The sequence below is a fragment of the Podarcis filfolensis genome (assembly GCF_964270895.1).
Source record: "Podarcis filfolensis genome assembly, chromosome: 2".
Classification (NCBI taxonomy): domain Eukaryota; kingdom Metazoa; phylum Chordata; class Lepidosauria; order Squamata; family Lacertidae; genus Podarcis; species Podarcis filfolensis.
Genome location: NC_139605.1, coordinates 53,165,757 through 53,193,193, shown reverse-complemented (window position 1 = coordinate 53,193,193; position 27,437 = coordinate 53,165,757). Strand labels below are relative to the sequence as shown.

Below are 27,437 nucleotides of genomic sequence, written 5' to 3'. Positions count from 1 at the left end.
ATGTGGTTTATTTAAGGAGTCAAAAACCCAGCACAGATGCATTCAAAAGTTAGGCAACTGGAAGAGAGCCTCCCAGGAAATTCTGGGAGAATTCACAAAGTCAAGGGGAAGAATTCAACATGGTACCATGGCAATCATTCTACCAGTGCAAGCATTGCAGCTTGGCCAACACAGCAATTTCCCTCTCCTCCCCCACTCCCTGCATGGTTCTGGGTTCTCATCAACCCCCAAAGCCAATTGGGGGAAGGGAGGGGAGGGGAGTGGGGTAAGCCCCAAAGCACCTGCTAGCAGGTCTCATTAGGTGAATCTGGTGCAGGATGTTTTGGTCTCACATAGGGTAGACTAACATACCGGCAGACACACACTTCAGCATATAAACATATGTAGCTGCCTTATATTGGTCCATCTTGCCCCACACTTTAATTGGCAGTAGCTCCCCTTGGTCTCTGGCAGATGTCATTTCCAGCCCTGATAGCACCTTAAAAGGCAGTTAGATCACCCAAGTATTGCAGTTTCATCTGGGAAAGCACAATATCCTTGTAGCAGTAGCACAGGTGAGAGGAAATGAACCCGAATCTTGCATAATAGTTGTTCAGCTAAGTGTGCTAAAAAAACAGGCTGAGGGAGAAAAGTGAATGAGAGAAGCCTTCTAACTCACTTGCTTTCTCATAGCTTTTACTGAAAGAGACAGAGTGGTTATGAAAAGGTAGTTATGACACCAAGTTCCAGACATCTGTCTCCTTTAAGTTGTAGTGCTAACAAGTGTAGGAAGGGTGTGCAAGGATGACTTTCATGGTGGTAGTGAATGCTTCCATTTCCCAGCATTCCACCTGCCAGATCACATACGAACTCGGAAGGTATAAGGTGCTCTCATGCTACAGCTCTTTAGGGTTTCCAAGTGTGTCTTTATTTTACTAGATGTGTTTGGCTACAGTTTCAAAACCCAACAATGCCTAAGCACTTACTTTAGGCTTACACCTGAGATCATTTTTAAATTATAGTGCACCATCAAAGAAGGAAAATGTGTGTGTCTGCTATTTGTCTACATCCAGACCCTGCTCTGTTTGAAAAACGGAAGAGTCACCCAGTGGCGTAGCGTGGGGGGTGCAGGGGGAGCGGGCCGCACCGGGCGCAACATCTGGGGTTAGGGCAAATCCATGGGTTAGGGGGCGCAAATCCACGGGTTAGGGGGCGCAAATTACTTGCCTTGCCCCGGGTGCTGACAACCCACGCTACGCCACTGGAGTCACCCATTCGAGAAATGTCTAGAACAGATATCATCAAAACTGCCCTTGGAGTAAAGTGCTGGATCTGCAAAGATGTGTTATTGGAATTCTGTCTTTTCATTGTAAATGGAAGGAGGACAGATGTTTGACTTCACAACAACATTGCTGACATACCCTGCATGAAATATATTGTAATACTGTTGAGCTTGACTACAATCCGGTCCTAGGACAGGCTCCAGCCACAGCGGTGTCTCACACGAGGCTCCAGTCCACTGTGGATAGCAGTGACACTGAAATTGTTCCCATGCGAACATGTCTTGATCTGGAAAATCTGTCATTGAGGACTCCTCTTCCCACTGCTGTGGGTCCAGGTGGAGGAAGGCTTCCAGTTCGCCGGGGTCCTGTCTCACGCAACGTCCATGCCCGTGGCACAGCTCACGGCTGCACATGCGTGCTGCCGTGGTTACGTTGACGATGTATGGGCCCAGCGTCGTGGTGATGTAATGCTTGAGGCTCCTGCAGCTCTCCTAGAAGATGGAAAGCTAGGATTACAGCTCAGAACATTCTAGGGATTGGACTCATCGGCACTGAGGATGGGAGCTTCTAGACATTTCCGTTTAGGCAGAACCAACCACATGGGCAGGTGATCATGGTCATTAGTCAAGGTATGAAGAAAATTGGGAGAGGAATGGGAGAAACAAGTTATCCTATCCCCACCAAAGCTGGAAAGTAAGGGAATAGCTGCTGGGCTACCGATGAGGTGGGCAAAGAGGGTATCTGTTTTCTCTCTCAGGCTGATTCTCAACTAGGAAGTACAGTGGTACCTCGGGTTAAGAACTTAATTCGTTCTGGAGGTCCATTCTTAACCTGAAACTGTTCTTAACCTGAAGCACCACTTTAGCTAATGGGGCCTCCTGCTGCCGCTGCGCCGCCGGAGCACGATTTCTGCCCTCATCCTGAAGCAAAGTTCTTAACCTGAGGTACTATTTCTGGGTTAGCGGAGTCTGTAACCTGAAGCGTATGTAACCTGAAGTACCACTGTATATCCTAGGAAGAGGGCCTTCTTGGCCATGGCATCCCACCGATCAAATGCTTTCCCCATGGATGCTGGCACCTGTTTTGGTGCCAGGTAAATAGCTTTTTATTTCCTTTAAATAGTAAAAGTTTTAATATAATTGTTTAAATCTGCTGCATGATTGTTTCACGGTATGGCTGTATTTGAATACATTATAAGTATTCTCAGGAAATGTTGTAATTGTGAAGCATATAAAGGTGGTTCATGAATTAATAGATGGATAGGACATTGTTTCAGAGATACTCACCGGTGACTGGGAATAGGAGAGGTCACCCCAGAGCACAACCCCAGCGGCCCCAAGTGCTGCACTCTCTCCAATTGTATACACCAGGTCAGCCTGAATGGAGAAAAGGAGAGAACTGTTAGCACTGGCCAGCTTTCTACATGAGAAGTGCAACGTATCACTTTGGTGATATTAGCACATTGCATTAGGCAGGTTTTCTGGCTAGTTACAACGGATAGATTTTCACTGAATTTTTCTGGCCCAATTAAGTTCTCAGGTCAAACATGAGTTGTAGTTTCTGTAATGCTTCAAAAGTCTGACCAATTTGCTTAACCAGACACCACAGGAATGTGGATTGTGAACCCCTTTTTGTACATTATTTTATTCTATGTTTATGCAGCATTTTCCTCTAGCTATTGCTCACCCACACTTTCTCCTCCCTAAATCCAGAAATTCCAGTTAATCAGCAGCTTCTAGCCCATTGGCCAAATTTGGTCCAGGATGGATGGACCCCCATTTGGCCCGCAAGGCTAATTCCCCCACACCTGACATGGGGCTGGATCACCTGTGTGACTGAGTGCCTTACAGGGTTTGTGATCATACAGCCAATTCCTGTGGAAAGCAAGGTTGAAGTCATCACCCATCAGTGATGGGCAGTGAGCTCAGGCCTACCAGACTGTCTGTTACCAAGTTCCCCATGAGGAACATAGTTATGAGATGATTGACAAATGGGTTGCTCCACCCACCTATCAAAGTTGGCGCACAGAATTGGGGAAAGATGAGGGTGTTGCCAGCCGGGCCAAAAGGATTCCCCATTCCTGACAACACCTTTCTATTAAAGCAGTTAATTAGTTGCTTCCTGTTCACTCATAGCTGGCTGCAGCATTAATGAAGTGCCTCAATTAATTAGTTACTGTGACTGCGCGCGTGCGTGCACGCACACACACATATACACACACATATATATATATAAGTGAGAGCTGGACCATAAAGAAGGCTGATCGCCGAAGAATTGATGCTTTTGAATTATGGTGCTGGAGGAGACTCTTGAGAGTCCCATGGACTGCAAGAAGATCAAACCTATCCATTCTGAAGGAAATCAGCCCTGAGTGCTTACTGGAAGGACAGATCGTGAAGCTGAGGCTCCAATACTTTGGCCACCTCATGAGAAGAGAAGACTCCCTGGAAAAGACCCTAATGTTGGGAAAGATGGAGGGCACAGCACAAGGAGAAGGGGACGACAGAGGACAAGATGGTTGGATAGTGTTCTCAAAGCTACCAGCATGAATTTGACTAAACTGCGGGAAGCAGTGGAAGACAGAAGTGCCTGGCGTGCTCTGGTCCATGGGGTCACGAAGAGTCGGACACGACTAAATGACTAAACAACAACAACAACTATATATATATATATATATATATATATATATATATATATATATGGTGCAACATTCCATCTGAAGCATTAAATTGACTGAATGGCCTTGGGCCAATAATTTTCGCTCAGCCTAACTAGCCTACCTCACAGGGTTGTTATGAGAACAGTGTAATGAAATACCCCTTCTGTGACACTCCAGGCTCCTTGGAAGGACAGGATAAAAATATAATAAATGAATAATGTACAGTGAGGGGGGAAAGTATTTGATCCCCTGCTAAATTTGGCCATTTGCCCTCTGATGAAGAAATGACCAGTCCATAATTTTAATGGTAGGTTTATTGCAGCTGTGAGAGACAAAATAACAACAGGGGATCAAATACTTTCCCCTCTCACTGTATGGTGGCAGCTAATATTCCCCACAGAAGGAAGTTTCCAGCTAGGTAAGAGATCTGCACCTCAGTCCTGGCTGTGTTTACTCAGAGGTAAGTCCTACTGAATTCAGTGGGGCTTACTCCCAGGTTCAGTGGGTTTAGGATTGCAGCCTTAACCTTTATTCACTTGCTACCATTGATGAAAAGTGCCTGGGCCTATCGTACGCAGTTGGCACCTCTCAATTCTTACCTCAGTCAGGTACCGTGGAGAATGTCTGTAGGAGACTCTGGAATATGCGATCACAGGGAGAGGCTGCTTCACGCCAAACTGTGCCACGCGAAATGCTTCTTTGAGGCGGTGGTGAACATAACTCTGGTGGTAAGATGTTGGGAGTTTTGGTGGGAGGTAGATACTGGGATAGAGGGCAGATGAAACCTTCCAGAGCCACATGAGATGATCATTCCACTGGACCTCTGTGGGGTTGCAATGACCGGTGTAGTTCTCTTCGTTCTCCCAGTTGTAATTGAAACAGTCAGGGAACCCATAGAAGCCCCAGAACCCCTGTGGCCTCAGAGACTTCCCCATTTTTAGAGTTCTCTCCATGAAGGCCCGAGCTGCCTGTTCAAACTCTATCTCCGCAACATAGGATTGCTCCGTGAGGGGTTCATCAGGCCTTCTGTTCCTTGCCCATTTTTCAGAGGCCACCCTATACACGATCTTGGGGCCCCAGTTCCGCCTCCAGAGAGGCCGCCACTCCTCCCAGTCCACCACGGCCAGTCCCTGGAAATCAGGCTTCAGGCTTTCCAAAACATCTCTTGAGACCGTCTCCAGGTGCTTCTTCAGATCGACGTTCTGAGGTATCCCTCCATTGTGCCATTTGCCATCTGGGGAGATGTAGGGATAGAGCCCAAACTTGTTCTTGTAAAAAATGGTTATGTTCTGGCCACGAAAAGCATTGTCCTTGTTCTCCACAATGCCATAGGCTTCCAGAGGCAGGGTGATCCCAAATTGCTCTCGACACTTAGCTGTGGGCAAGTTCCACACCACCACAAATGGCTCCTGCTGGAAAACAGAGCTGGCCGTTGTCTGCTCCCAGCTATACCCTCTCAGGCACTGGATGACCCCAAGGAGGAAGATGACGCGGACTGAAATGGTTCTGTCCAGGATCATGGTGGGTGTAAGAAGCCAATGTCTCTTCTGGGGCCCCTCCTGCTTTGTTTACAAATGTGCACCCTGGCAGGGAGAGGGGAAAGACAGAGTAAGATCTTCCCCTGAATTTCAATATCTGACACACAGGGCCAGGGTAGTGTAGCCGTTAGGCTCAGATTATGGCTAGGGACAGCCAGGTTCAAATCTGCTTACCAAGGTGACATGATGTGCCAAGGTAAGCAAGGCAGTTTTGAATCCATGCTCCCCATAAATCACTGGGTGGCTTTGGAAATCATTCTTCCCCTGCCCAGGGAGGTGGGGTAGGCGGGTCTGGCCCCCTCAGGTTGGATCCAGAACTGGCCCACCCTCCATAGGCCGCTCTGACAGGTGTACAAGAATGCTATTCAGCAATTACCTGGAACCATATTATGTGAAGTGATTAAAATTTAAACCTGCAGCTGCAAACTTAAGATTGCGCTCTTCATTTTTCCTTCTGAATTGGGCACTGGGGCTGCACCTGCTATCATGTGACAGGTGACCATGGTTTGGCCCAAACCACCATACAAGGAGGCCTAACAAGGTCTCACGGATTTTACAGGGATGAGGCAACCATGCCAGTCACCTGGAGCGCCTTCAGAAAATGCGGAACATAAATATAATTAATTCAACTAGCCTCACAATATTTAAAATTGTATTTTTAACTTGGATATCTGGGCTTGACATGGATTCCAAATGGGATTGCTTACCTTGAATATCAAGGTATCTTGGGGTAAGTGTCTTATGTGTCTAAGTTTTAAGGAAGATAAATTCATGAGGTAAACCCAAGGAGAGGGAAAGGCTGAACACCAGGAAGCGGAGAGCTGGCTGTACTGGCTGATGTGTAAACTTACCTAAAGTCACCTTACTTGGGAACAGAAGCTGTTTGGATTACACAGGCATCTATGCTGCCAGGTATTTTTCCACAATGGAGAAGCCCAAAACACCAACTGGGCTGCTTCCACTTGTTGGTTCTGTTTTGTTTGCTCTGTGTCATCCCCCCTGGCTTCATTTCCCACTCTAACACTGCACTACGGAGGATTAGAATAACACCTAAGAAACTGCATGCCAGGATCCTTCCCTAGTTGAACTACTGACTAGCTAGCTAGCCTCTGAACTAGAGACAAGCTAATTAATTAATAGGGCATATTGTCTGAGCCAGCCTGTCCATTGAATCAGGTGTGGCTTAGGATCAGAACCACGTGGCCACTCTGAAGCCAACAGGTCATCATGCACAAACCCCCAGGCCACCCCCTCCCTGCAAAGGAACACCAGGGTTCAAACTCAAACTTTATTAGACAGGCCAATTCATTGACTGGTTTTGCAATCATCTTGGGACTAGATAAGCTTACTGCCATGCCATCATCTTGGGATCATTCTGCTTCCTGAGTCAGCATGGAAAACCCCAGCCATCATCTCTCTGCATTGCAATATTTCCTTTTAGTGGAACAGGTGTGACAAAATGTCCTTTCTCTTAGCCTCTTTCCTGCTATGATGTGCACTCTGATCTTCATGTTTATGGTAATGCATAGAAATCATAGCATTATTTTCCTTTCTCCATCTTTTCTTCTAACCACAGTTTGGTGTAAAGCTACTGCTAGATGTCTCAAGAGTTTTGAATTTACTAAGGATATTTGGCTTCACTTAAGTGTGTAAAGTGTTCCTTATTGCAGAAAAGATCTATGCAAATCTACTCAGAAATTGAAGTGCCCAGTGCACAGAAGGGGTGAAACAAAAAAGGGTCTCTTGCGCCCTTGGCAAGGAGCTGTATTGATGCACTCCCCCTGAAAAACCCACTTTACCGCAATAGCCGCATTATTTGTCTAAAATCACCCCCTCTACTCCAGTATCTCAATTTTTTCTGAGGTGATTCTGTCATCCAGGCAATCTGCCTCTTGCGACTTTTGACCCACACAACTAACTCTCTTGGTCAGAGCAACCTGGGGAGATTTTTGCAGGGGCCAGTTTCACCATCCCATAGGTGCACCCCTGGGCATACAAGCTAAGAATTATCATATTAAGTGAGCTGTCAGAAATAGCCTCACATGCTCAGAGATGGGACTTGACAACCAGGAATTGGACATTGCTGTACAGCAAAATCACACTCCCAGGCTTGAAAAAGCCCCTTTGCATAATTAAAACATTAATATGTAAAATGGGAAGTGCTGGAGTCGAATCCTTACCCTTACAACTCTTAAATCACTAAAGTATAGATGCTGGTTTTGGTTACTCAGTACTGTAATGTGAGAACAAGACTCTCAAATGCTTATTTCATGTTATTTCAAAGCTCAGCTCTGATGCTGAAAACAGATTTTTGGGCTTTGTGCAGTTCAAAAGAACTCATTTGTCATTTCCACCATTTCCTTCTCAGCAGGCATGCTGATTTGCATAATTCACCAGCTTTTATAACCTCGACTCAGGAGTGATGTATTAATGAACCAGGTGTGTACAGCAATATGGATTAAAGAATATATGAAGGTAATGTTAGCCTAGGAGTAGAAGCAAGAGTCGCCATTCACGGGGAAGAAGATTTGAAGATTAGTATGTTACAACTGCAACAATTTGATCAAGGCTAGGGCGTGCATTATTCTGGTTTTTTTAAATTACATATTGCTGAATTTGGTGAATATAAAAGCACCAATCATAGCCCAGCCAACTTCCCACCAGAAAAATCTGTTTATCGAGGAATTTTGTATGGGAGAGTTGGATAGGAAAAGTAGAAACGAACCAAATTATACAGTCTCACCATTCTAACAATACCGAAACATTTTGATGTGCTAATCTACATGCAGGAAAACATCCTGCTTCTCTCTACTATGAAGTCTTAAGAGCAGACAGCTGGCAACAGGGATCACTTTACTGAATCCTCCCTCCCATTATTAGTAGGCTGAGTTTCCTGCACGCTGAAAAGTGGAATAAATTGCAACTATGGACTTACAAATAGCACAAGTAACATAAGAATAATATTTGTCACCTTCAGCTCCTTCAGGCAGAAGAGAGGGAAGTATACTGAATAAATAATTGCGCTCACTCCATAACCTGGCAGTCCGCTCTTCTCATTCCACAGGACATCTGAGCCAGAAGTGCTGATGTGACCAGCCCAGCTGCATTGTTAGTACCCAAATTGATGACATCATCACCTACTGCACCCCATTTCTATCTGGGGCGGCTATATCATGGCAGAACGAGTTACTCAGTAGAACTGAGCCAGACTCAAAACAATTGCTACCTGTATGGTTGCCTCAGGGCAGCCACCTCATGGCAGCATGGTTAGAAAGCTGATTCTGCTCTTATGGTAAAAGATCCCTAATCAAGTGTCATGGTTAACTAAATCATGTTTTGTTGACTTACGTTGCACCAGAAAGTAAAAAAAATAAAAATATAACAAAAAATTATTTTTCCTTGCCTGATTGTTCAGACAGCTTGGTAGGTTTAAATCTACAGGTTTTTGTAGAAGTAAACAAGAACTCAAAATGGTTTGCAGTTTGCCAAGTTCACTGTGGAAGGCACCAAGTGTGGGAGGAAGAAGAACATGTAATAGCTGCTAATGTGTAGTTACACAGGCCAATTCACGTGCTTCAGAGTCTGATGACTTGGACTGACCTTTTAAAATGCAGCTTGTTGTGTTGTGACTTATTTAACTTGTTTTTCACCTGAAACCAATCGGTCCCAACAATAATAAAACAATAAACTGAAATAATTCAGAAGCATAACACACACAACCCCCAAACCAATCCCTAAAAAGAAAACAATAATAACATTATTTACAACTAAAAAGCAACCCCAAACATATAAGCCTAATTATATTCCATCAAATATTTCTCATATTCTGGGATGTAGGCGATGGTTTTAACCTGGCACCAAAGACGTGAGTTAGTACCAGGAGGGTTTCAATGGGGAGAGCATTACATAGATAGGCGTGCCCTCTCCCTAATTGCCACCTTCTGAACCTGTCTTTAGGGGACACTCAGAGAAGAGCCTCAGATGATGCTCGCAGGGTCTGGATATGTTAGTTTTTGGAGCAATCTCCTTATCAGTCTTCTGTGTATGGTGCTTAAAGCATGAGGCTTTCCCAGCTACATCAGTGATGTGTACTTTTGTAGGAGATGGGTTCGAAAGAGCAAAGGTGTGAAGCCAAGAAAGACTCTGGTCTGTAATCTGGACTGACCTTTTTAAAATGCAGCTTGTTGTGTTGTGACTTTTTAAAAAACCCCACACTTATTTAACTTGTTAAAGCTATATAGTCCATGTTGCTATATAGTCCATGTTGCTATTTCAGCCTGTGCTCAAGTCTCATACAATCAGATCAGCACACACAAACTGGACTGAATTCAGACAGGTTGCATTATTTCCAAATTAACGAAATGTTCAGAAAAGATAGTAAGGAACATGGTTATGCGGACAAGGATTCTAAATTTCAGATGGAAATTATAGATAATGATGGAAAAACTTTATCCAAAATGTATAAGTTGTTATTAGAATGGAATTTAAAGGATGAGGAAGTTAAGTCGGTAATGATTCACTGGGCCAGAGATGTGGGTCATAACATACAATTTGAGGATTGGGAAAAACTATGGAAGGAGGGTTTAAAATTTACTGCATGTATGACGATAAAAGAAAATGTCATGAAAATGTTTTACAGATGGTATATGACACCCGTAAAATTAGCAAAAATGTATAAGACATGTAACAAGTGTTGGAAGTGTAAAGATAAAGAGGGTACTTTTTATCACATGTGGTGGGAATGTAAGAAAGTGAAAGACTTCTGGGAAAATATATATAATGAATTGAAGAAGATTTTAAAATATACATTTATAAAGAAGCCAGAAGTCTTTCTGTTAGGAATATTAGGAAACGAGATAAAAAGAAAGGATTGTAAATTTGTGCAATATGCAGTAACAGCAGCAAGAGTGCTACTGGCCCAGAAATGGAAACAACAGGAAATACCGACTGTGGAGGAATGGAGAATGAAGCTGTTAGACTATGCGGAGTTGGATAAATTGACAGGAAAGATTAGATACTTAAGAGACCAAAAGTTCATCGAGGACTGGGGGAAATTTGTGGAATACCTGGAATATATAAGTGAGGGACAGATAACGCTAATGGGATTTAAAGAAGCACTGTGAAAAATTAAGAAATATTGTCTAAAGGGAATAGAAAGAAAGATATAAATAATGTCAATATAAAACTAAGAAATGTGTAATATAAATAATAACTATGGATGATTTATGGAAAAGCTGAAGGAAGTCCAGAAAAGGAATAAGTTGTGAAAAATTTGATGTGAAACTAATATGTTTTCTTTTTGCTTTTTGATGTAAATTAATAAAAATTTATTAAATAAATAAATAAATAAATAAAGAATTCAGACAGATCAACCATGTTTTGGCCAGATGTGAACTGAACTAGCTGAACTAGCTATGTGGCCAATTCTGTGCATGTGCAACAGCCATCATAGTGAACGGTTCATGTGAACAGGCCCAGCAAAGGGTTTAAGAAGCAGAGCTGAAGCTGCTCTGTCTGTCAGGCAATCAAGGGTATCCCTTCCCCTTAGGAATGTAAGAAGCTGCTTTAGAATTAGAATCAGACAATTGGTCTATGAAGCTCAGTGTTGTCCATCTCTAGACTAGCAGTGGCTCTCCTGGATCTGCATGCAAATAATGAACCCTACTATTGACTTGCTGTCCATTTCCATTGCTTCATGCCACATAAATCACCTACAATGTGCAGAGAAGGATGAAACATTGAAGGCGTAATACTTGTGGCATGGTCAATTTCTTTGGCAGAAAGTGTCAGATTCCACAACACCTTCACAGAAGAGGAACAATCCCTACATACAAAGGAGAGGTGTTCAGAGCATACATTCGTGATTTTATTTGTATGATCAGAGGAACTTTGTATAAGGGGTTTTTTTTGGGGGGGGGACTTCATTTTCCTTTGAGGAACTAGAACTCTGAACTGCCCTGAGACCTGCAGGTATAGGGCAGTATATAAATTCAATTAGTAGTAGTAGTAGTAGTAGTAGTAGTAGTAGTAGTAGGTACAGAGGAAAACAACCCAAGGTGACCAGACTTTTGGAAATAAAATGTGGGAATCCTGCAAACCACACAGATCTATTGTCTCTTCCAAGAAACAAGGGACAAAGCTACTGGTGTGGTTTCAAGCATTATTACTGGAAAAATATAAGCAGGCTTCTTCACATGTACTTAAATGAAAATGCTTCATAGGAAAATGTATTGAACAATGTAGATGGTAATACACAAGCTGGCAGCTGTGTTGCATTGTACCTGCAATGCCATTTGTACAGTTTCGGGTAAGGGTTTGCAAGAGTCAATACTTGGTATGAGTTGGAGATTTTTTTCAGTTAATGGAAACCTCAGCATACAATGCACAATGCAGAAATGAAAGCATCTGTGATCAAGCATCCAATAGCCTGCATGTGGAATTGTTGTTTGATAACAGACACATAAAAGTTGCACTCTCTCCTACAGCAGCCTTTTCTCAGCTGCATCCACAGGACTGCTGTTCCAAGGCTGGAAAGGAGGAAATTCCAAATGGGCTTGGGCTCTGCATTCTTAAGAAGGAATTGTCAAGATTTTGAAGTCGTAAATGTAATGATATAATATAATAATAATAATAATAATAATAATAATAATAATAATAATTGTTTATATATAGTAGAAGTTCGAAGTTGCATCAGACTGAGACTTATTAAATTTCTGTGATAAAATAGTTTCATGGTTGTACAAAGTCTTTAATTACTCTTACTGTATTATGCTATTGTGACTATAGGACATGGGATGTAATTCTCCACAAAATTATGGCATTTATTTTCTAGCTTTGCGCTCCATGGAACAGATGTCAAACTTTTGACTGTCCCCCTCAATGGAGAATGTATTTTATAATAGCAAGAGCTGAGCCAGGCTAGTTTAGAAGAAACAGCAAGTATGCTTCCTACAAGCAGACTGAAGGAGAAAGAGTATTAGGGCCATCTCACGCACTACAGTTTTAACATGTGTCTGCAAATGATTTCAACCTTACCTGCAAATATGTGGCATCTGCACATGACCAACACGTGTCTGCAAAGGCACACAATTAATATATAGAGGGATGTTCCTAACATGTAAAGCGTGAAACTGCCTTAGAAGTGGGATACTGCCTTGAGCAAAATTTAACTATGGCAAGATGGCATACAAATAATTGATGATGATAAATTACTGAAATGAAATGAAACCACAGGCTTAAGAACAAATAGTCACAGAAGGAACAGTGAGCACCTTCACTTAAACACACACAATTGGGTGGCGGGGTGGAGAGAGACTTGACTTTCCTAAAAGTTTTTAACATGTGTCCTTCACTGTAGGAACCCGATCCTGTAATTCCAAATTGTTGGGCCTCATAGTGGTTGCTCAAGAGTGAGAGGAAAGTACTACACATTGGTTGGAATTCAACGTATTGCTAAAGAAATTGTTCCATCAGGCAAACATAAATGCCCTGACAGAGCAATCTCCCTTCTCCCCCCGCCCCTGTATGCTGTGCTGTGGTTATCCTGCCCCCCCCATTGATTTAAGAACATGGCTTAAGGAAGGAGAACCCCGTTATGCTAGCAGGTCTAATTGAGCTGGCTTCCAACAGCACAGCTATTTAGCAGAATCCAGCCCACCATCAGGGACACTCATTTCACCGGGCTCATTTTAACTGTGATCATTACCTCATCTATTAAGAGGATAGCATCACGACAGTTAAATTAGGCTATGAAGTTGATCTCTGCCTCAGACCATGTCATTAACCTGACCATTAAAAAACACCTTTGCAATCAAGCAAGCATTCTATTACAAACATATTTCTCATATTTCTGGAATGCAGGCTTCCCAGAACAGACCAAGAGGCCAAAGAATGCTAGAGGTTTCAAATTAGAATCGTGTGCGTTTGTGAAGGTCCGGCCTGTTCTGACATTATCCTACCAAAATACGTCTTTCTCTCGGTTTTATCTAATCTTTGTGGGGACACTGTTGCCTCCAACAAATGCCTGCATCTGCACTGACTTCTGTTAGCATTAATTCCATGGGCTCTGAAATACACCTATCTGTGCATCCGCTGCAGAGTCAGAGGAGACGGTTCAGATATTTCAGAGGTGCTTTATTGATAAAATGACATCAAACTTGAAGGCAAGGCAGCCTCAGCACAGGCCCACCCACTCAGCTATGGCAACCACCACTGGAAGACAATGGGGGACAGTGGATGGCCTTGAAAGTATATCCAAAATAGATCATTGTCTAAGCAAATTTCACATTTTTATGGCATGAAAATGGGCTCTTGTCTGAAAAGAATTCTGGGAAAAACAACCGTGGAAGATAGAATCTATTGGCTTTGTTTGTGTTAGAATAGTTCTCTCATAGCCCATCTCACTGGATCTGAAGCTGAGCTTTTCTTCTCAGCATCTCTGCTCCTTCAGCCGTCATTTCATCTTCATCACACTCACACAGGCACATGGTGAAAGGGTCAGATGTCCTTCTCCATCCAGAATATGGGCCGCCCTTTCAGGTCACGATACGGCGTTTCTAGAAACAGCTGGTTCTGGGCTTTGTCCCCCGATGGGTCAGAAGAGGCAGATTTGCAGGAATTGGGATGGCCTGCCGAAAGGGCCATGGGCAGAGGTGGAGGAAGAGGAGGCGGGGGAGGGGGAGGAAGGTTTGCAGCAAAAAGAGGCATGGTGGCTGATTGCGAGGGCAGAACAGAAGCATTCATGGCCTGGGAAGAGGAACTGTGGGAAGCTACAGAAGCTGGCAGGCGGGGAGGGGGAGAAATGGTGGCGGCTGCTGGCAGATAAGAATGAACAGGAAGCAATGGGGGTGGTGGGGGAGGAGAAGCTGCTGAGCAAACCGTGAATGAGGAAAGGTGTGCTGAGGGTGGCAATGGAGGAAGGCTTGCTCCGCATCTCCTGCTGCAAGATGCACTTGGTTCACGCTTCCCAGACCCTGTGGGAAGTTCCTTGTCCTGCTGAAGGGGAGAGAAGCTCTCCAGAAACTCCATAGGTACAAGGGAACTCGTGAATCCAGCACACTGAATTGGCTTGGACAAGTTGTAACCCAGGTGGGCGTAGAACTGCTGCTTGTCGTGGGTGGTGAGGTGCAGGCGCCTATAGCTGCGGGACTTGGCGTACTGCTCAACAGCTTCCATCAGCTTCCTGCCATAGCCCTTTCCCCGGAGGGCCTTGGCAACAACCACCGTCTCCACAAACAAGCTCTTGGGCTGGCCAACCACACGGGACAGCCTGGCATGCCCCAGGAGTTGGCACTGACTCTTGGCCGTCTTCCCTTCCGCGGTGTCTTCCACTGACCTCTGGGTCCTAATCAGCACCAGGCACATGGGGAAGCTGTTGCTGGATCTCTGCAGGGAGTGGATGCGGGAGGTCCTGCTCCTTTTCCACTCTTCATTGATGAGGTCGGCACAGGCCTCTAGGAGATCGGGCCTCTGGTGAAGGGGCACCGCTGTGAGCATCTCTGAAACAGACCCCATTCTTCTCACCACCAGAGGACCAAGCGGCGAAACGTTACATGGGACACAGGGAGCTTGACTCACTCCTGAAAGCACAAACACAATGAAGTGTGTTTGCAGTGCACAATCAGTTCCAAGAGACCTACTAACCCTTTCGCAGGGAAACCTCACCTTGCCAGGATCAAACCCAAGCGGAAGGATGATTACATCCTCTGTAATCATCCCATAAAGCAAAGGGCTGCAGATGCCAAGACAGCCTTAGCTCTTGGTCTTACAAAGGCACAGATAGCCAAGGCAATGTGATTCTAATGTTGTAGCCCATGACTCCCAACACCCCTATTGGTTATGCTGGCTGCAGCTGATGAAAAGTTGTAGTCCAACAACATTAGGAGGGCATTGCATTGGCTATCCTTCCACTTGGTCTTTTACCAAGTGCCGGTTTGGGGCATGCGTAACAAGACATCTAGTCTGCATCCTCTGCTACAGTGCTGGAGAAACTGTGGCTCCCCAACTCCCACAGTTCCTGAAGACTGGCCATGCTGGCTTTGGCTGATCAGAGTTGGGAGTCCAGCAACATTTGGAAGGCCACAAGTTTCCCAATCCAGTTCTACTATAAAAACATCTGGGAATCAGTATAGACTATAAGCCAATTCTTATAAATGCTTGTTTGAAACTCGGCTTTTATTTTTCCCTTGGGGACTGAAAAGGATTCAGTCATACAGAAATATGGTGTACACCCTCCCAAGGAACAGAAGTACGTAACATGGTTCACTTACTATATTCATGTAAGTGCAGTCTGGCTGAATGCAACTCATCCCTTGTCCATTGGAAGGCCCACTCAAGCTCTACGAGTTTCTAAACTGCCAACATGTTCCCACATTTAATTCACAATTATGGGAGTATGCTCTGTACTCCATGAGATGATGATGGCCATGGAGATTCCTGGGCAGCCAGACTGCAGACAGATACGACTTCTTAAGCTATGTGTGAAGAGCAATCCACTTTAGAAGAAAACTCAGGTTCTGTTTGGCTTCTTTACCCTTCTTACAACAGTCCAGTTGGGACCTTGATTCAAGAGTGGTTTAAAATTGAAGGTACTCTGATATAGCTTAGGTACTCGGTGGCTTCTTTCAGGACAGTCACACCTCCTCTCAAGAGATGGCACCTAAATATGCAACATAGGTTGTCTTCTCTTTGCATCTGCCTACACTGCAGATCATTCAAGTGAATATTTGCATAGAATGTGCATCGACCAATAACATGCCCAAACTGTGAAAGGCTGTTTACTTTAAAAAAATAAAAATCCAGCGTAATCTTCCACACAAAATGGAAGCAATGATCCCAAGGACCACCTTACATCACCACATTTGTCTCATCTGGAGCACGTGGGAACTGGCCAAGCAACTGTTTCCACATGTCTCCATAATGCAATGTGCCACTTCCTCCAAAATCTCCCAGAAGGGGACTCAGCTATAGGTTTGGCAAATTGCAAGCAGGTGGTATGTTGAAACGTTCCCCTAACCAGTCCAGAATGTCACAGATGAGCCTCAAATGGTTTCAAGAGTCAGCCCACAGTGAGAGTTCAAACATTGTATTAATCTCATTGTACTCTGGTTGGCTCATGAATTTGCTGAGAGGCAGCTGTGTTGAGCAGGACCCCGACCCCCCAGTGAATGTTAGCAAGTCTAGTCACAACTCTATCCTTCTCTATATATTTTTGGAGGTGGTGGTGGGGTACATACAAGTGCAAGGGGTATAGTAAGTCAGTGACAGAGCACACACTTTGCATAAAATAGTTCCCAAGTTCAACTCAGGAATCTTCATAGATGGGGCTGGTAAAGACCACTGCCTGAAACCCTGGAAAGTTGAGAATATAGAAAATACTGAGTCAGACGGCAATGATATGAAGGTATCTTCGTGTGTTCATGTGACAGAGGGAAGGTGGGCTTCCATTTACACAGTTTTGTCCCCTTAACTCTTCATCTCTCCGATGTTTCAGACAGCACAGAGAATTCTCTCCAGGCTGCCTGGGAGGAAATGGAGGAGACTGCGGAGAGAAAAATGTTCTCATTCATTCTTTTCCCCCTCACTTTTTCTTCTTTGGCTCTCCATACCTTCCATACGGTGAGACTCAACGTTATCATATAGACTCTCACTAAACCCGTGAGGCAGCCTCCAAATGGGAGCCACACTGGAAGATGAAAAAAACACCCAAGAGACAACAATAAAAAATCATCCTTTCACAACCCTTTATGAAGTAGCTTATGAAATTATACCATGCAGCCACTGCACTCAGGTTATGAAATAGGAACAGAACATGCCCTCCGAAAGGTGGGCTGAGGAGATTCTCACGACAGGGACATTAGCTGGGGGCAAATCCTAGAGCCACGTAAGCAGAGGGAACTCTAGGGTATTGCTTTAGAGCCTTAGCATCATCCAGTTACTGCAGCATTGAGTTTAGAGAATGCTATTTTGACAATGCTGTGTTGCATCTGCAGACATGAACAGTTAAGTCCTCACGATTGCATATGTCTGCTCTCATTTACCCGCAAACAGCAGATGACTCAGTTCCATCTCAGAGGCTAGATGTAGCCCCCTCACACAAGTTTTCAACACAGCCCGTGCTACCTTTTCTGCAAAGGTGCTCTATGACATTACTGGAAAAGCCGTATGTTTGGGGAAGGAAGTGTCTCGTACAAAGAGTTTTCTCAATAAAGGCTAAGAACACCACAACTTGTGCCTCCAGTTACTGGCAAGGACTGCTCCTCAAGACAAAATTTGGTTGTGCACCAAAAAGAATTAATGTACATCTTTTCAAAGTTGTTGCAGCCCACTCAAGTCACAGGAGTGCATTCCCACCAGGGCAGAGAATCAGTCCAACGGTCTAAAACTATTTCAATCACCTCTCACAAACATCAATTACTCATGCTTATTACTAATTATGCATACTAAGTACGTAGGCACTTTTCCAGATGCTTCACATGAATTCCACTGAAGTAACCCTTACAACAGCCTTGTAAGGTAGACCAGTTTTATTATCCCAGCATCACAGATTGGGGGCATATGGGGGGTGGCTGAGGCTGAGAAAGCAATGGCCTGCCTAAGGCCACCTAATGAGTTTGTGATTGACATAAAGATTGATGTAAAATTACTGCTGAACTCTTTTGATAGGCTGATACTAACCTTTTGCTATGCACTGCTGTCTTTGCTATTTTCTTCTGTATCTTAAGCCATTTAGGGAAGCTCTTGAGGGAAAGGGACATACAAATAAACTGAGAGAGGTGATGATTGGTAAGGCGAGATTTTCACTGGTTTGCCAACCACAGCTCGTTCTCTAACCATGCACTATGCCAGCTTCCACCGCCTTTGCCATCCTGTTGCCCTCCAGATGTTTTAGGCTGTGATTCCCATCAGCCCCACGCAGCATGGCCCCATTGGCTGGAGCTAGCAGGCGTTGCGATCAAAAACATCTGCAGGGCACTAGGTTAGTGAAGGCAGCGGCGGAGCATATGCCTGCACTGCCTAGGGTGGGCCCGCTCCCGAGGGGAGTGGGGGTGCCCTTCCAGGCGTGGGATAGTCGCTTGGGTGCAGGGAGTGACATGTGCGCCCTGCAGCCGGGGTTGGAGCGAGCCACTCACAGGGGTGGAGCAAGCCGCCCATGGCAGACATTCAGCGCGCCACCCACCCATGACTCCCAAGCCTCCCCCAAGGTGTCAAAATGAAGCGGGAAGGGGGGAATGCCGCCGGCAAAGTGGCACAGCTCCCCCCCTTCCCCTGACGGCTCAGGGTAGGCTTAGGCGTTGCAGGTGGACAGCGCACCAAATGTCACCCCTCTCAGCGAAGACACCCGGTCCCACTGCACCCCCCTTCCTCCGCCCCGGGTGAAGGCTGCCTTCAAGCAACAGATATGCACACACAAAAACGCCTCTAATTTTGCTCTGGACTACCTTTGTCACCTGTGAGCATTGCCAACGTAGGGATAGACTGCTAAAGGGAACCTGAATTTACATTCTCGCCCATGTAGGTTCTGCATCTGCATTACAAATTGATTTAAGCACCAGGTGTTCAACTGCTTTGGGAGCTTGCTCAGCATCAGGTGTCCAAGAATACACAGAAAAGGCACTTGTCATAAGCCGCCCTGGAGGGAAGAGCCCTGAGGTATGGTGTGAAGGCACATGAGCCTATCACCTTGCTGGAGCTATATAGGCTGCCACGTTGCCTGGATGAGTGACTGCCTGTAAACCATGCACATACAGTGGTACCTCGGGTTAAGTACTTAATTCGTTCCGGAGGTCTGTTCTTAACCTGAAACTGTTCTTAACCTGAAGCACCACTTTAGCTAATGGGGCCTCCTGCTGCCGCGATTTCTGTTCTCATCCTGAAGCAAAGTTCTTAACCCAAGGTACTATTTCTGGGTTGGTGGAGTCTGTAACCTGAAGAGTATGTAACCTGAAGCGTATGTAACCCGAGGTACCACTGTACTGCCTTGAATTCCATGACTAAATTAATGACACAGAGGTCAGAAAATAAATAAAAATCATACAACCTGCCTTGTGTGCACTATACAAGACTCCCTTGAAGAAGAGATGAGAAAAGTAATTAACGCACCATACGTGAATGACCTCTGTTGCATCACTCACAGACCGTTTTGGAAAGCACTCTAGCAGAGAACAGGGCAATCAGAAAATAGTATACCCCTAGGTAGACTGATAAGCCCTACTTGTGCTAAATTCCAAGTTACCAGGCAGGCCTGCAAGTTCTGGTCCAAGTAGCTTTTCTGACAAAAACCTCTATATCCAAGGCACGCACTGCTACAGGGGATTTCTTGTTTTCAAGGATCCTGGCTCTGGAAATAAGCCGGCAGTGTCATCACAACACTTCACTAGCAATACCACCCAAAAATGTCACACAGTGTTTCCTTTTTCCATTTCTAAGCATCCTGCTGCCAACTTGGGCACTAGGATTCCCTACCCCTCCTGCTAAAATCAACAACACACTCTACACATCCTGGAGGAAGAGAAGAAGAGGCTGAACTAATTCCATTCATCCATACCTACTAGAGAAGCACTAGATGAGAATCGCTCCTTGCGTGAGGTGAAGATTCTATCCATCTTAACAACAGCCAGCAGAGCATCCCTCATTCCTCAATTTCTACCGTTGCCTCTCAGAACCAGGCCCACATGACAGCCTGACCCATATGATACCCTGGTCCCAAACTTTCAAAATTCTGAACAGGCACCAAACCTACACACTTTATATCCCGTCCATCCCAGTTTTATATAGCCTGTTCCTCTAGTACAGCTGTCTGAGCACAGTATACATGTTTGCTACAGGATCCCTTTATAACAGAATGAGAAACCCATGGCTCTCCAGGCATTGTTCGACTTCATCTCCCATCAGCCCCAGCCCGCATTGCCAGTGGTCAGGATTGATGGGAGCTGCAGTTCAGCTAGACTTGAAGAGTCACAGGCTCCCCTCCCCTGCTCCACAATAAGACCACCAGCACAAGAAAAGAAGTGTCAAATACCTGTGGCAAATGGGAGCTGCCTGAAGTGCCGCTTCCCTCCTTTGGAGATTCTGCTTGCAATGCTAAGGCTCAAGGGAAACCGTCTACTTTCGCAAGAGCATGACAGGAAGCTACAGATGCGCCTACAGCTCATTTCTTCTTTTAAAGAGTGAGCTGTCTGTTTACTTGACACCCAGGTCTTGGAATGTAAATTGTGTGCTGAGTAGCCCAGCCCAGCCCTGACAGGAGCCAAAGGCTGGCACCCATCCAAACAACAACAACAACAAAGCAGCAGACACAGACTTCGTCTATGGGGTTCCCAAACAGATGCCTTCAACCACTACAGCTCCTAGGTCCAAGTGCAGGCTGAAGTATCAAAGAACTCTATTTTTGGGTGGTGGCGGTGGGGAGAAATGGACCCATTTAGATTCTGAGAAGCCAGCCCCAATAAACATCCAGCCAACTCACTTTGGCAACAGCAATTCTATCATGAGTAGAAAGGAAAGGGAGCAGGGCTAGCAACCATCCAACAGCAAAGAAAGCAGGTGGGCAAGGAAGGCAAACTAGACTTGCTGCTTACCGTGCCTTAACTCCTCCCCAATACTTCCATCTCCACACATCACAAAATGAGGCTGCTGAAGCAAAAGGCTGGTAGTAACCCAGACTAGCCTTTGCACAGTAGTACCTCGGGTTACAGATGCTTCAGGTTACAGACTCTGCTAACCCAGAAATAGTACCTCGGGATAAGAACTTTGCTTCAGGATGAGAACAGAAATTGTGCAGCAGCAGCACGGGAGGCCCCATTAGCTAAAGTGGTGCTTCAGGTTAAGAACAGTTTCAGGTTAAGAACGGACCTCCAGAACGAATTATGTTCTTAACCTGAGGTACCACTGCATTAGTCTACAGCAGGGATGGAGTGGGGGGGGGGCTTGAGGCCCTCCAGATGTTCAACTCCCATCAGCCCCTGCCAGTGTGGCCAATGGTCAGGGATGAAGGGAGTCGGAGTCCAGCAATATCTAGAGGACCACAAATTCCCCACCTCTGATTTTCAGTTCTCTATGCCTTCTTGCCACAGCACAAAACCCCTTTTGCTAGTACAGGTACTTTACCTTCTTGATTAGAGGCATGTTTCCAAGCTGTTATACCTGCACACCAGTTCTATGAACATATAAATTTTGGCTTATTCAATGTCAACAGTGGATTGATCTACAGAGCCAAACGGAGCTTATGTTACTAGAGTAATAGATGGAAACCAGGCCTACTGGGGTGGGGTGAGGAGGCCAGGGAATCCACTGGGCAGAACTAGGACATTGCCATGAAGACATTCATCCTGCCCGGTCTCCAGAAAGGACAGGAAGGATGTTGTTTACAAGGTCTCAAAGCACAGAGCCTTGTTCTCCTGTGCTGTCTTCCAGTGTCAACACATAGTGCAACACAAGGAGGAAACAAACCTGCTCTGTGTCTCAGGTAATTTTGGGACGCACCTGCTACCAACAAACACTCCTTGGTAAAAGGTCACAAAACTCATGAAACTGGGGACAAGACAAGGTGGTTAGACTGTCCACAGGCAATGCGGTGGTCTGTTTCCTACCACTATTAATGTACCCAACACAGCTTTTCCTGCAATGGAATTAAAAATACCAATTAAGTTTCAGTTCCCTTCCAGATCCTGACTTCTGGGAAACAGTCATATTCCTTTTGGGGACACAGAAAACATTCATATATTCATAGAGCTCTGAATAAGTGGAACTGCTGTTTACCCATTGTCGGATGGGAAACATAACCAAGCAAAAGGGAATCGTGACTATGCCTCAATGGACAAAAGGCACTGACAACACAATCCTATACATGCCTACTCAGAAGTAAATTCATTGAGCAACGGGGTTTACTCCCAAGAAATTGGGTACAAGAATGTAGTCTTAAAGTCAGTCGTAATGAAGCCCCCTTTAAGTGCTTTCTATGGGGCTGAGTTACAACGAACTTCTGCCATCCAAGTTGGTGGCTAGCACTATATCTAGGGGGCTCAAATTCCATAGTTTAAAGATGCGTGTCCAGTGTTCAAAATTCACATGCGACCAAGTGAAGATGTCCAGCCCCCAGAATGGCGCCTGATGTCTCCACCATCTGGAGGTGCATGCCTGGGGATCCTTGGGTCTTGCCTGTTTTCACACAATAGCAACACATCCTGTAGAATTATACCCATTATATTTTATCTGCACAATCAGAATGAATTTCAGGAACCAAAAAGTCGTGGTGAAAGATATGTCTTTCAAGCCAATGTGGCCCAAAAATGGCAACTAGACATTCCGTTTTGGCAACTGTAACCCTGGTTTTTACATTTGGCACATAGCTTTTTATATCTGATTTTCTAATACAGTACTGGATCATGTGTTATGTGAAGAAGTACTTTCTTTTATCTTCCCTAAACCTTCCAGTATTAAACTTCATTGACAGTCCCAAGTTCTAGTATTACGAAAGAGAGAAGAGCTTCTCTTAGTTTACCTCTACCCCATACATAATTTTATACACTTCTATCACATCTGTCCTTTACTCACCTTCTCTCTATGCTAAAAAAAAAAAAGCCCCACATGTTATACCTTTTCCTTGTAGAGCAGTTTTGGCTTCCATTTTCTTAACTTTTTCCAGCTCTATGATACTCTTTTTGAGGTGAAGGAACTGTACACGGTATTATTTAAAGTGTAGCTGCACCACAGATTTGTATAACAACATTACAATATTGGCAGTTTTATTTCCCTTTCCTAACCCAGCATGCAATTCACCTTTTTCATAGCTGCTGCAGGCTGGCTCAACATCTTAGTTGAGCTAACAGCAATGACCCCAAAATCTTGCTTCTGCTCAGTCAACCCCAATTCAGATCCCATGAGCATGTATGTGAAGTTAAGATTTATTTACAGTGATACCTTGGTTTACAACCATAATCCGTTCCGGAGGTCCGGTTGTAAACCAAAACAGGTTGTAACCCAAGACGTGCTTTCGCCAATGGGGCCTCAAAAAAAAATAAAAAATGGTTGTAATAAAAAAGGAGAAAAAAAAGGTTGTAATCCAAAAAAAGGGACACACACTTCAGGGTTTGACGTGGTGGTAATCCAAAACGGTTGCAAACCAAGGTACCACTGTATTTGCCCCACTTTACATTTGCTTTCACTGAACTGCAATTACCCTTTTTTTGTAAGGGAGAATCTTACAAAAGCATAAAATGAAATGTTCATCCTATTTTGGAGCACTCACAAACCCCTTTTCAAATGGACCTAAATTTGTGTGCCTGCAACCCACTCACTAGGATACAGCCCACTAAGGATGTGGGGAATAGTGGCTGTGTAGCTTCAACAGACAGGCTATTTGGCCATACCTTCCCTAGTTAGTGTCCATTGGCCTCACTGGTATCACAGTAGGCTACCCTCTTCTACAAGAGAGGCTCGCCTGGCGCCTTCATTACATATCTTTAGGTACTAGGCAAAAAAGTTTCTCTTCAACCAGGCATTCAGCTGATTAACATTCTATGGCTTTTTATAAGTGTTGTGGAAGGTGGGGAGTTCATTGGTTTGTTATGATTTGGTATTTTCATTTTGTCTTTTATTGTTGTGAACCACCCTTGGATCTTTAGATGGAAGGGTGGTATACAAATTTAATACATAATAATCATACAATCATATAAATGTAGTGTTGGAAGGGACCTAATAATACAAAGCTTTAGTACTGGTGCACTTATGAGTCCCTTTCACATATTATTATTTTTTCCTGATTATGCAAGCAGTTCACATGCACTTCATCCAAAGCACTGGGCAGCGGAGAATCAGAACTAGGTCTCTGCAAGAGAGAAACAGTTCAAGTCCTGGATGCCTGTACCTGTGGTTGGGTTAGTCTCAAGAGATGGCTTGGCCCTCTTTAGTAAAATTGGGATCTGCCAGCCAACAACACATCCTTTCCCATGGGTGAACGGATGTATCAGTGTTCTTTATGGGATTTCCATCCCCAACCCTCTCTACTAGTTATTCTGCCCAAGAGTCATGCTGCAAAAACCACTGTCTAGACCCAAAAGAGAGGACAGTCAATAGATCACAGTTAAAATTACCAAAGCCCAGGGAAACCCTAATAAAATATTTTCAGCCACAGGAAGAGTCGAGACCAAAGGTCACTTCTATAAACAACTTAATGCTGAGGAAAGGTGAGTTCATGCCAGTGCTTCTCACATCCCACTTATTTCCAAATGGATGCCTGGTCCTCCTCGAGGCCTTAGCATGCACTGCCTTTAAATTTTTTTTAAAATGAACTACATGAACTAAACTCAGATTCATTCACACATGCACTCGAATCCTATGCATGCTTAGTCAGAATATTGCCGAGTAAGTATATAGGGTTGCTGCCTCTCAGGTGTACATCTATAAAGAGAACTGAATTGCACACTGGTTCTCAATCTCCTCCTAGTGAAAGGAACACAAAAACTCCAATAAAAAGCCACCTACACATTGCAGGGTTTAGGGATGGGTTCACTGCTGAGAGGAAGAGGTACTGGTTAATAAATGGCTGATGCCCAAAGTAATATCCTCCAGCCCTGCCTAAGGCAAATCCAAGGATGATAGAGGAGGCAGTGTGCCTTGCACTGGCAACACACATGGTACTCCTCTCTCCTGAGACTCATTATTATAATTCAAGGATGCTACAGCCCCTCTGGCGCAATATGGATAGATTACAAGAGCGACCCATTTCAGTAATGGGGTGGGTGGGTTAGATATTAGGGAGGAAGCACTTCAGTTGCCTTGTCCCGTGTGCACCTGCGGGAATATTCTGTTTCAGTTCCCTGGGGAATCCACCTTTGAACTCTGAGCGGATGTTAGTCATTGTGCAGTGGCTCAGCTGAGGTCGATGGTCAGCCCTGCTGCATCCCTTCCCTTTCGCTCTTTCTGCTCCAAGCAACTGCCAGCAGCCCCTTCTCTGGCTCCTAGACCGGTGGATTGGCGTCCCTCGTCCGCCTCCCCTAGGGCAGAATCGCAGCTCGAAAGAGCTTTCTAAGAAGCGACGCGAGGTGTCAGCAAAGCTCCTGCCAGCGCGCTAGAAACCCGCCGCCTCCACCGATCTAAGGGGCGGCCAGCCGGGGAAGGCGCTCCCTTCCTTAACGGCAGGCCTTTCCTCTCCGGGGGCCGCTCTCCAGGAGGCACCCCCTAAGGAGAAGCGGGCATCTAATATTATTTCCCCCTTTCCTTTCTTTTTCGCTCACTCGTGCCTGCGCGCAAATACAGTACTGGACTAAGAAACTCTTGCAAGTCTTTAACTTGAGTCACTAAGCTGGATCCCAGGAGGGAGGGAGGGACGGGTGTCCTCGCCCGCTTCCCGCAGAAGCCTCTCCTCCTTGCCAGAAGAGGTCCAAGCCCTTTTATGGACACAGCCTCCTGCTTCCTCCGAGATGCCACAGGACAGACGCCGCCGGGCCGGTCCCCCACCCCCCGCTCGTAGGGGCCACCCTAAAATCGGGCACGCGATTCTGCCCCCCCCACGCCCCGAGAGAATGGGGGGTGTCGCCCCGTGGAGAGCCCTGCTTCCCGCTGGAGGGGATTTCAACCAGGCGTAACCTCCCCGGCACCACCTCTTCCGACCCGGGCGCATCCCCGGCTGTGCAATGATGGCGAGCCCGGCTCCGCGAGCGCTTTAAGCGGGGACGGGGCGGGAAGAGATACTGACATGCTAGCGAACGGCAGGGGCTCTCAGCCGCGCGCTCAGCTCCCCCCGCTTCCTCCGGCTGCGCAGAGCAGAACTACCCCGCTTTCGCCCTCGCTCCTTCCTTTACGCACAAGTCGAGGAGAGGCGGGAAAGAAAGACGCCCAGCTTCTTCTTCTGGAGGCCACAGCGCCGTGTAGCGGCTAAGAAATTTCTTCCTCAGGAGAGCCTCCCGCTCCCCCCCCCCCCCCCGCAAATCGCGTCTTGGCTTTTTCAACCGCGCGACTAGAAGCATGTGTGCACTCGGAAGACGCGCGTGCTTTGTGAAGGGGAGATTAATGCATATTGTGCGCGTGGGATCCCCAGAAGAGATGAAATTCGACTGTCCGCTATGCAGTTGGAGAGACCATTTGAAACCCTTGTTTTGCTTGGAAGAGGCATCTGTTCAATTTAGCATAGACTTAATAGATTTAGTAAGCATACGTTAGTAAAATTAGGTACAACATAAATATTATTACTTAGTTTTTAGTTTTTCTTACAGAATAAGAAAACCATGGCAGGATGTGGAGAACATTTCCTGAAGGATCAGTTACACCATTTCTGTTTTCCTTCGTGATACAGGCTTCAATCCTATGCAAACTTACCTGGGAGTAAGCCCCACTTAACTCAAAGGAGCACACATTTAAAGCACTGCATTGTATTTCAGCTACATACTGAAAGTACTCATACATAGTTAAGTTTATTGTATGTCCTTTCCCAAACTCAGTTCTTAAGAAGGATGGAAAGACCTTTTCTCATTGTTTCCCAGGGTTAGTGTAGACGTGCATGCTTTTACTCGGATCTCCAGGATTTCAGAAGAATTTCAGAAGAACTTGCACTTCCACAGTAGGATATCCGGGAGGGGCCTGCTGTCACTCTACCTCCATTAATGAATGCCTGGTACTTCACTTCGTACAAGAGGTGCATTTTCAGGAGAACAAACACTTCCAGGAGCTTTCCCATCACAAGTTATTTGAGAATGGGCTGCCCATATAAGTAATGCAAGAGTGGCTAACCCTAGTTTGGGAGCCTGATCTGCTTCTACAAGCAAATGTTTCTGACTCCCCCTCCATGACCATACTGATTTTAGGCGTAGCAGGAAAAATAGACACAACACTGGGATGGGGAAAACCAAGAGCATAACCTTGACGGGGGTGCAGGTTGCTCCTTCCCAGGTAATTAGATCTTTTGATGAGCAGAGAGGGGGCCATTACCCCTCCTCTCAGCTGATCTGCATGGATTAGCTAAGGAGAGGAGGCTGCGGGTGT

At 45.3% G+C, this 27,437-nt stretch overlaps 2 protein-coding genes and 2 long non-coding RNA genes across 6 annotated transcripts; 2 read left to right on the top strand and 2 right to left on the bottom strand.

The window, feature by feature from the left end:
• Window positions 1-1,298: 1,298 nt before the first annotated feature.
• Window positions 1,299-26,297, bottom strand: HYAL3 (hyaluronidase 3). Of its 3 annotated transcripts, XM_083603458.1 has the most exons (5): window positions 9,625-9,680; window positions 8,431-9,059; window positions 4,521-5,504; window positions 2,549-2,638; window positions 1,299-1,753 (listed from the first exon to the last, which is right to left on the bottom strand). In XM_083603458.1, the coding sequence occupies exons 3-5, from the start codon at window positions 5,439-5,441 to the stop codon at window positions 1,325-1,327; spliced, it is 1,440 nt and encodes a 479-aa protein (XP_083459584.1). In that variant the 5' UTR covers window positions 5,442-5,504; window positions 8,431-9,059; window positions 9,625-9,680; the 3' UTR covers window positions 1,299-1,324. The 3 variants fall into 3 exon arrangements, with proteins under 3 accessions (XP_083459584.1, XP_083459583.1, XP_083459582.1); XM_083603457.1 differs by lacking the exons at window positions 8,431-9,059; window positions 9,625-9,680 and adding an exon at window positions 26,155-26,297; XM_083603456.1 differs by lacking the exons at window positions 8,431-9,059; window positions 9,625-9,680 and adding an exon at window positions 20,479-20,618.
• On the top strand, window positions 9,094-13,462 carry LOC310757870. Its single transcript, XR_014545522.1, has 3 exons — window positions 9,094-9,605; window positions 9,693-9,795; window positions 10,827-13,462. It is a non-coding gene; the product is annotated as an uncharacterized lncRNA (long non-coding RNA).
• Window positions 13,576-26,244, bottom strand: NAA80 (N-alpha-acetyltransferase 80, NatH catalytic subunit). Its single transcript, XM_083603539.1, has 2 exons — window positions 24,153-26,244; window positions 13,576-19,300 (listed from the first exon to the last, which is right to left on the bottom strand). The coding sequence occupies exon 2, from the start codon at window positions 15,171-15,173 to the stop codon at window positions 13,956-13,958; it is 1,218 nt and encodes a 405-aa protein (XP_083459665.1). The 5' UTR covers window positions 15,174-19,300; window positions 24,153-26,244; the 3' UTR covers window positions 13,576-13,955.
• Window positions 20,739-24,732, top strand: LOC310757903. The gene is made up of 2 exons (XR_014545558.1): window positions 20,739-20,810; window positions 22,124-24,732. It is a non-coding gene; the product is annotated as an uncharacterized lncRNA (long non-coding RNA).
• Window positions 26,298-27,437: the final 1,140 nt, after the last annotated feature.